This window comes from Drosophila novamexicana, unplaced genomic scaffold, assembly GCF_003285875.2.
Source record: "Drosophila novamexicana strain 15010-1031.04,08,12 unplaced genomic scaffold, DnovRS2.1 tig00000644-arrow-pilon, whole genome shotgun sequence".
NCBI classification, from domain to species: domain Eukaryota; kingdom Metazoa; phylum Arthropoda; class Insecta; order Diptera; family Drosophilidae; genus Drosophila; species Drosophila novamexicana.
Window position 1 is genome coordinate 3,646,771 of NW_020824814.1, and position 10,415 is coordinate 3,657,185.

At 42.2% G+C, this 10,415-nt stretch overlaps 1 protein-coding gene across 1 annotated transcript; it reads left to right on the top strand.

Moving 5' to 3' along the window:
* Nucleotides 1-1,149: 1,149 nt before the first annotated feature.
* Nucleotides 1,150-2,346, top strand: LOC115762661 (BLOC-1-related complex subunit 6). The gene is made up of 3 exons (XM_030704969.1): nt 1,150-1,632; nt 1,688-2,123; nt 2,189-2,346. The coding sequence occupies exons 1-3, from the start codon at nt 1,242-1,244 to the stop codon at nt 2,232-2,234; spliced, it is 873 nt and encodes a 290-aa protein (XP_030560829.1). The 5' UTR covers nt 1,150-1,241; the 3' UTR covers nt 2,235-2,346.
* Nucleotides 2,347-10,415: the final 8,069 nt, after the last annotated feature.

A 10,415-nucleotide genomic window follows, 5' to 3' on the forward strand; every position in this document is an offset into this window, starting at 1 on the left:
GCTTACCTTAACGTTGTTGTTGTTGCAGCAGCTGCCGCTTGTTGAGTGACTGAATGAAGATTTATTACAAACACACACACAAAAAATACACTACACGAGATTTAAGAATGCGGCGACGCATGCGCAACTTGTAAATTCCAATTGGAATTTGAACCCCGGGACTGGCGCACATGTAAAGCGCAAAATCAAATGCAAAAGCAAACGCAAACGCAGGTTTGCTTCTTCTTTTCTTTTACTCGCGCACACATACACAGAGCGAATTTGTCGCCCTCACACACACAATTGCACACGCACTGCATTCGCCGTCGGTTTTTTTCTTTCTGTATGTATGTGTATGAGTGTGTGTGTGTGTGTATCGATACCTGCTAGCTGCTCGGGTTGTTTTATGCTTTAATTTTAGCACATTTATCAGCTTGATGCATTTGCGATTTACACACAGACATTGCAAAATATTATTTCATCTGTTTTACTTGGCGTTTGCGGCACTTTATTTCCGTGCACATGCACTTTGTCGGACACTGAACACACACGCACACAAAAAATGACTCCAACACACAGTTGCACATTTATGCAAACGGTGCTTTTGTTATTTACCGCTGTTTCATTTACAATTTTCAAACAATTAAAATTAAACGCTGCACGCGGCTGGCGCACACTGATCAAACGTTGATACACATTTACATTTATAAAACATTTAACACTTGATTTTTGCCGAAGCACACGCGTCGGCGGCCATTTGTTTGAAAATATAACACAACGACGCGAAAACCGACCGCGACGCGTCCAAACCGCTCGAAGTTGTTTTTGTTTATGGTCAAAATTAGGGATGCTCATATCGTATACACATCGATAAGTGCAATGTGCATGCACTTAAGCGATACTATCGATGGCTTTGGGCGATATACAAAAGTTGAGCGCGCGTTGTTTAAGCAAAGTATGCAATATGCAGAGACTTCAATAAATTAAGTATTGCAGTTGGTTTAAAAAAATACAGTTTTGTATAATTTAATTACTTATTGATGACTACAATACGATAGTGAAGAATTTGCTCAGTTGTAACATTGAGCGCATATCGTATTTTCCCAATGCGTTGGTAACATTGAACCGTAATCGTATCTACACTACGCGATAGTCGATAGCTTTTGCAATCGTTACACTGAACTGTAACGCGCAGCATAACAAACAAAGAATTGAGCTGCTGCAGTTTTACTTAATTAACTTAAATTTTTGATATTGTTGCGATGTCGCGTCGCAGCCAGGACATACCCATACGGCCACGCTACGGCTACGCAGACGAGGCCGGCGGCGAGGACGCCGCCAGCATCAGCCACAAGGTGCAGCAGCGCAACAACGCCTGCGGCACGCCCGCCTCCTACTCGGAGATACCCTTTCTGGCCCAGTACGCGGGTCCAGTGCCCGAGCACGTGCTGCAGGACATAACGCCCACGGCCGGCAAGGTGCCGCCGCCGGGCAGCGAAAGCTACATGAATCTGGACTCGGGCGAGGATGACGATCACGACGATGACGACGGCGAGGAGGAGGACGAGGAGGAGCCCAGCAATAGCAACTCGAAGGACAGCTCCAACGAGCCGAGCAAGCCGAGCACAAATCGACCCAAGTCGCTGCAATCCAGTGAGTATATATTGCCATATTTTACGCCCGTTTCTACTTCTGACCAACTCCGCAGCATTTCCCTACGAGCTGGAGGGCGCAGGCGCCACGAGCAGCACCGGCGCGATGCATCATTTCGTGGCCCACAATCTGGAGTCGAAGCTGCGCGCCGCCACGGACCACAACAACTCCGAGCAGACAACGCCCTCCGCGCCGATTTCACGTTTCCTGCAATCACGCAACGTGCCCGAGGTGGACGGCAATGTGCTGAGCGACATTGAGCTGGAGGCACAGTATTTGGCCAGCTCGGTGGACAATCTGATGGAGAATCTGGGCAATCTGCTGCACTCCATCAGCTCCATTACGGCGGACAATGTGGAGGTGCACAAGAATGCGGTGAAAAAGCTCACGGATGCCCTGGACGCCAACATCAAGTGCCAATATCAGCTGCTGGCCAAGACCGAGGAGATATCCAAGTCGATGCGGCCCACCGAGAAGCTCAGTCAGCGCATGTAAGTCCGGGCCACAACTCTCAGCCATAGATCTAAACTATATGAACGCATCTCTTTTCTGAAAGTCGGGAGATCAAGCGCCTGGTGGACATGCTGGACAGCACCATGTAGGAGGAAGCCAGCGGCGGGGTTGGAGGCGTGGAGCTCGCTGCTGCTTTTGGGCAGGAAATTGGCACGCCTTGTGCTTTTCTTTAGGCAAACATTCCATTTGCTACCATATTCTAGTCATTTAATTATATGCAACAAATGTAAATCAACAAAATGCGTTTTTTTGTAGATTTCAAAAAGCGCGCCAAATAATGTCAATCAAACGCATGGCCTTATTTAGCACCACATTTAAATGAGTGTGACCAGCTTGAACATTACTGGTATTATACACACTTTAGCATATTTCTTAGTATTTTTCCTTTCCTGCTGGCATTTATTGGTGCATTCGAATTTGGTATTTTTGCACATACTGCTCACACGCGTACACTGGCCCACCCAGTCTACTAAAACTCTCTGAACAACGCGTACGCCAAGTCGCTCGTTCTACGGGCTCGTGGAAAAGTGTGGAAATACAAAAAAAAGAAGAAATAAAGTTTTCATTGTGTCTCATGCGTGCGTGTGTGTAAAAAAGAGCGAGCGAGCGCAACATGGCGAGTGTTTTAATAACGCAAATTCAATTGCACTTTCTATAAAATTCCCAAATTTTCTGTTCGCCAAACGTAATGCGGCCCAAGTGTTTGCGCGCAGTGTGAATGCTTGTTTTTTTCCCTTCCTTTTCTCCGCGCACATCAACAAAAAAATATATATATGTATATATATATAATGAAAAGTAAGCACAAATACGTTTAAGCATTGAGTGACTGTGCCTGTGTGTGTGTGTGTGTGTGTGTGTGTGTGTGTGTGGGTTTGAGTGGTTTGTTGCTCTGGCAAGCAGCAGCCACGAGAGAAACTCAAAATGAATTGAAAACGATGAACTCAAAGTAGCGCACGTAGCGTGCTTGCGTGTGTGTGTGTGTGTGTGTGTGCGAGCGAGAGAGCGCGCCTTATACACGTTTTCAATTGCATTTTTAACTTGTTTTTGCCACGAACTTGGTTGTATGTATTCAGCATTTGTGTGTTTAATCGTCTTTTTAACAACAATTTGAATACAGGGTGACGCGGCGAGCGACGCTTGTATATGTGTGTATGTGTGTTTGTGTGTATGAGTGCGAGCTGCCCCTTGTTAGTCAACATAAAGTGTATTATTATTTTTATATATGTGTGTGTCTTTAGCTTTTGTGTACTTTTCCATATTGCGCGTCAGGAAAAATGCCAACTTTCCATATGGCTGGCAAATGCGGGCGCCGCCTGACGCTCTTCTTCTTCTTCTTCTTCCAACCAACGTCACCCTGTGTTTGTTATTGTTGTTGTTCATTCTAATATAATTCCAGACCGTAATATTCATTCACATTTACAGCGAGTCAATTTGTTGTTGCGAAGCCTGCGTTAGGTACATACATATGCATTCACGTGTGTCTGTGTGTGTGTGTGTGTGTATCTGCCTAGCGCTGCGTCATCATAAACATCAAAGAAACGCCGCCAGCGTTGCCGGTGCGCGTGAGAACAGTTTTGAGTCAGAGAGCAGAGCAGAGAGAGAGAGAGAGAGAGAGAGAGAGAGAGAGAGAGAGCGCTTGATGGACGTGTGTGTCATTCATGCAAAGGATACTGAAAACCATTTGCTGCTTGCGCTTTAACGTCGACAGAGCTGCTGCAGTCGCTGCCGCTGCTTGCGTCGACTTTGCACCGTTAGCTGTAAAAGATTTAAAGGCAAATGAAATTGTTGCACAACTTTAATTCAGCCAAGAGAGCAGCTACTATGCCCACGCTCTCGCTCTCTCTCTCTCTCTCTCTCGCACTCACACTTGTCAATTAAGTGAAATTCAAGGAACCGCAAGTTGTCAACCAAACAACCAACCGACACGACAGCTGTTCGAGAACTAGCCAAAGGGCTGCTCAACAGGGATGGGGAGGGGGGTGCTGGCCATTAATTGAGGTTCAAGCTGGTGTTTAGATTACATGCAACTACTTTAAAGTGTTGTAAAACATGCAAATATCATAAAGAAGTATTCACAATAGACTGACAAAGTGCTTACATTCCATTCTATTGTAAAAAAACAAATATTTTAATAGATTAATTTACATTCCAAAGCGTTTACTGTACTACCAGATAATCATATGTGACGTGTTTTACTGATATTGCAAAATTCACGCCAAACAGTGAAAAGTGGGTGGAAACCGAAAAAAACAGCATTTGAATGTTAAAAACAAAACTTTTGACCGGGCAAAGCCGCTTAATGCCAGATTAGTTTCAATTCGCCCGCAGCCCCCCACCCCTCCCACTACCAGAAAGTTGCCTAATCCTTTGACTGCGTTCCGAAAACTTTCTAGTACACATACATATGCATACAAGAATATGTACGCACACATTAATACATATGTCAGCCATATGCTCACCTGTTTCAGTTGGATGGGAAGGGGGCGGGGGCGTCCCAGTGCCCTGTCTCAATCCTTTTGCCTCTTTAGAAATGTAACTGTGCCATTTTCTGAGCTAAAAATATGGAATACTCACACAAATACGTGCGTGTGTGTGTGTGTGTGCGTGTGGAATTAAGTCTGCCCACGACGCAAATTTCGCGTTCTGCCGCCGGCCAACAGACCCTCGACCTGCCTCTACCTCGCAACAGCAACAACCCTTCTCCTTAGCACACACATACACACACGCACTCCCTCCTCCCCACTCCCTCCCTCCGTCTCGAGCCTTGTTGATTGTGCAAAAGAAACTATTTCTGACGCGCTCGTAATCCACTCCGCGCTACGTAAATCCTTACGTGTCTGTTGAAATAAACAGGCGGGCAGGCAGTCAGTCAGTCAGTCAGTCACTCCCCCTTCAGCAGCCCCCCCTGCCAGCGCCTATGGTGGCGCGCCCACGTCAGCAAAGCGACGATTTCGCGAGTCCCCCGGGCAGAGCCTGAACAGCGCCAAAGAGTGAGTGGAAGAGAGAGAGAGAGAGCGCGTTAACGTTCTGCCGCTGCCGCTGCCGGCGCCTGCGCAGGCGCCCAACAACGCAAGCCAGCAACGCCGCAGCCTTCAGCAGCTGCAGCACTGGCAGAGTCTCAGCAAACGGCGGCCTAAGCAGACGTTTTACGCGGCAGCCAAAAGTCAAATATTAAAGGAAAACATTTATTAGGAAAAGGCTCGTCCTCGGCTTGAGCAGCGGCTGCAGCAAAAGGTGATAAACTGAATAAACGTTTGGCAACACTTTTTTCTTGTGTGCATATCAAACATATTTGGCAATTCGCTCTCACAAAGCTAACTGCGTGTGTGTGTGTGTGTGTGTGCGAAAACTTCAAAAAAAAGTGTCGCAATTTGCAAATAAATTCAATTTATTAATACATACAAATACATTTGCTGTTGTTGTTGTTGTTGTTGTTTGTGGCTCGCCCAGCTCGCAAATAACGAAAACAAACTAAAAACGACAACAACAACAAAAACTCGTTTTGCCGTTTTGTGTGTTGGATGTTAACTGCGAGGTTCGTGCGCTGCCGCCCCTCGCAGCTTTAAATTCGCTGCTCTGTCGCGGTCTGCTGCTGCTGCTGCTTCTGCTTCTTCTTCTTCTTTAATTTTGTTGTTGACGTCTGCGCCGGTCGATGTGGCGCTGCCTGCCTGCCTGCTGTGTGTGTGTGTGCTTGTGCGCGTATTTGTTTGTTATGCTTGCCATCGCGGCAGCTGCAACTCCTTGCTCTCTCTTACGGGCAGCGGCGTCGATGTCGACGTCAACGTCGACAGCATCTTTGCAACTTTTTATCGCTTTTATGACTATGTGTGTGCGTGCGTGCGTGTGTGTGTTTGAGAACCGGCTTTTTGTTTGCATTAATTTTTGTTTTCTCGCCGCACACATTCATTATATTTCGTGTATGCCTCACCCCTAACCCCACCGTCCAGCCCAACAAGTTGTTAATTTTGTTTTTAACGCTCGCACACGCACAAGCCCAAACGAAAGTTGCCAATTGGACACTTTTTTTTTTGACGCAAAGCGCTTTTAAAGTTCCAAGAACATATTTGCCATGCGTTGCGACGCAAAGTGCGTAGTTCACTTTACATGTGTGTGTGCGTATGTTCTTTCTCTCTCTCCCTCTTTCGCTCGCTCCCTTGTGCGCAATCTATGAATTTGTTATTGCTTTTATGCTACGCTGCTTTGCTGTTATTGTTGTTGTTGTTGTTGGCGCATGTTTTTATAGTTTTTGCGTAGTTTTATATTTCGGCACGACAAACACACACACACACACACGCGCGCACACACATACACACAGGCAGTCACCCAAAACGGTTCTCATACAAAACGCCGCACAGTGGACAAAAGTTGAACTAAAACCTCACAAAAAAAAAACTAGACTTGAATTTGGATATCTAAAGAATTTGCAGCTGAAAGTTATCGATATTTATCGATATATTAGAAAATTGAAAAAAAAATAACAAAAATAAATATGAATTTATGTTTTTATTAAAACTTTAAACGTTTTACCAGGCATACATCATATATATTATATTTGTGTTAAATAATCTATGCACGAATTATAAAGATCAATACTTTTTTTTTAATATTTAATTATTTTAAACTGCAAATCTGACAACAAAAGAGCCCATCCAAATTTTGTCTCATCTTTACACACTTTCGAACCACTGTGCGCCGCCCCAAAAAGTACAAATAAAAAGATAAAAACAAAAACCACAAATTGGCGTCTGGCAACGTTAATTTTATTGTTGTTGTTTTGCACACAAAAGATGCCAATGGAAATTTTCGAAAATCTAACGAAAATAGTGGCCAGTGTTGGTTAATGTATGGGAAAACTTGGTATTTAGTTCCAGCTCAACTCCAATTGGACTTCCAATTAGATTAGTTTACGTTTTAACTCTTGGCAAAATGTCGCTAATCAACTTATTTCTTCCGCTTGCAGATTCTCTTTTAATTTAATATAAATTGTCAAAAAAATTAATAAAAAAAATTCAGAAATTTTGTAAATATTAATTCCTCAACAATCGATATGTAAAAGGCGAGGCCAGTCACTATTTTCTTTGGTCACGTTTCAATTGCAAGAGTCACTTTTTTGTACAGTAAACTAAATTGTAAGACGAAGAAGAAGAATATTGAGCCGAAAGAGCAACAACAAAAACAACAACAAGACCAAACAAAACGAATCAAATCCAATTAGCATCGAATTGGAAATACAAGAAGAAAAACAACAACAATCTAAGGAGAAATAAAAACAAACACGAGCTTGCAACCAATTGCGAACCAAGCCAAAGCGAAACAGCGACACAAGACAAAGAGAGAGGCAGAAAGAGAGAAGGAGCGAGAGAGAGATAGAGAGAGCAAGAAACGTATATAGAGAGCACCAGAGGATCGTTTTAAGAATTCGCATGCGCCAATGAGAACGTCGCATCCTTCACACGCGTCCGATTTCGTCGTCGTTGCCGCTCCCAGTTCCGGTTCCGGTTGCGGTTCCGCCAACGGTTCAGCCACTGTGGATGTGCTGGACGCAAAGCCAACTGCCAAACAGGTTAGCATTGGCATCAGCTGCGATCTGAAGCCCATTGTCTATCTCGACACGGACACGAGGCAGCCGCGACAGCGCAGCGTCATCATCCGGCAGCACTCGCAAGAGCAACAACAACAACATCATCATCATCAACAACATTATCATCATCAGCAGCAGCAGCAGCAGCAAGAGGAAGAACAGCAGCAGCAGCAGCAGAAAACGTCGTCCAAGTCTGGAGCAGCGGCCAACAGCAAGCGAAAGCGCGAAACAGGTGAGTTTCGAATTAAGTTCAATTATATATTAGTTTCAAAAGGGAACTGAACAATATATTAGTTCTAATAGAGAACTGAATAATATATTAGTGCTAATAGGCAACTGAATAACACATTAGTTCTAATAGGGAACTAAACAATACATTAGTTCTAATATAGATCTGAATAATATATTAGTGCTAATAGAGAATAGAACAATATATTAGTTCTAATAGAGAACAGAACAATATATTAATTATAATAGAGAACTGAACAATACATTAGTTCTAATTGGGAGCTGAATATTATATTAGTTCCAAAAAGGAACTGAACAATATGTTAGTTCTAATAGGGTACAGACTAATATATTAGTTCTAATAGAGAACAGAACAATACATTAGTTCTAATAGAGAATAGAACAATATATTAGTTCTAATAGGGAACAGAACAATACATTAGTTCTAATAGAGAACAGAACAATATGTTAGTTCTAATAGGGAACAGAACAATATGTTAGTTCTAATAGGGAACAGAATAATATATTAGTTCCAAAAGGAAACTGAATAATGTGTGAGTTTCAAAACGGAACAGAAGAATATATTAGTTCTAATAGAGAACTGAATAATATATTAGTGCTAATAGGCAACTGAATAACAAATTTGTTTTTCCTAGAATTTAATTATGAATCAGACTTTGTAGTCAACAAGTTGTTGTGAGTGATAAAACTTGGATGAAGAATAGAAATATAAATTATTCAAAGATTGTCTGAATTGAATCGCTATATAGAGAAACTGTCCTAAGTTCCTATAAAAAACAGAAAACAGACCTATTATATTCAAAAATTAGCTAAGAGTGGATTGAATCAATCTATCATATAGGATCCAAAGAAAGGATCAGGATTAGACGAACATTAAGTTTGGTTTTTCTTTAGATAGGAGTGATCTAGTGGGGAGTGCCCGACTAGGGGATACTCTAGACCTTCTTGCAGTTATACGACTTTCGATAGCCATAAAATGAAAGATACTTGATGTATACATACTATTCCAGAATTAACTTGGAGTTACTTCAAGAAGTTACTCAAATTTGGCGACTCTAGCTCTTGCAACCAGTTTTTCGATATCGATATTTATCGATTGCTTGAAAATGTCGCAAGTTATCGATTAGCGAAAACATAATTGTGCTGCGCGGGCACCAGGAGAGGACTTACATGTAAGTCTCTAGATCTCAAGGGTTCAGATATCGAGGCGTTCAAAGAGACGTATCGATAGATCGACTCGTCTCTTGATGCAGATCAGGAATATATGTACCCTATGGATTCGAAGATGCTTTCTTCTGCCTGTTACAGACATTTGCAAGCATCAATTATACCCTTTATTTTGTTCAGGGCATAAGAAACTCTCCAAGAAGTTAACTTTATTTCTAGTAAATTTCCTAGTCAAATGAATATAATGCAACAAATCGAAATAGACAAATGGAACAAGTTCCGTTTCCAACCGGCAACTGTTTGACTTAAGCCAATAGAATTTCTGATGCCATTCATTGTGGACTATTTCATCATCAAATTCATGAAATTATCTATATATGGGCAAATGTCGTGTACATTCCAATAAAACGCGATGCACTCAACTTTCTTTGATATACTTGGCACGAATGCGACCTTCAGCTGGGTTTGTTTTCAAAAAGATATTGAATAGCAACATTCCCAGCCAGATCTAGACAAATATGTATATATATTCTATATAGCTATGCGTTTAGTCTGGCAAAAGATACATTCGCTTTACGCTTGAGTTCAACTCAAATATTTCTTTCTAGTTTCCCCCCATATTCTCCCTATTCGATTGGCTATCTAAAAATAAGGGCATTACGTAGCGCGCATTTGTTGCATGATCCATTAAATATAAAATAAATATTAGACGTTTTTCCACGAATTGTCGGCTTCTTGTGGTGGGAATGATGAGTGTGCCTGGAGACAACAAATTATGAGTTATCGTTATCGGTTTATCGAACAGGCAAATGGCGCCTGGGTTCAGCAATTCATTAGTTATCGAACAGACTAATTACGCCTGAGTACAGAAATTTAAGAGTTATCGTTATCGTTATCGGTTTATCGAACAGGCAAATGGCGTCTGAGTACAGCAATCTATGAGTAATCGGTATCGTTATCGGTTTATCGAACAGGCAAATGGCGCCTGGAGACAACAATTTATGATGATTATAATTCATATTCGTTTTTTATTTGTTGCCGTGCACTTTTTTTGTATATTCTCCGTTTCTCCTCCTCTTTTATTTTCCCTTATTTTCCTTCTTCTCTTCTCCCTTCTCTCTCTTTTCATTTGTCGCTTATCAGGCGTAGCTCGCATTATATTTTATTCCCTACCATTCGGCATTTCGTTCTATTGATAATCAAACAATAAACGCCATGCGAAATTCTGGCGATGTTTTATTGTTGTTGTTGTTGTTTCTGCTGTTGTTGCTTT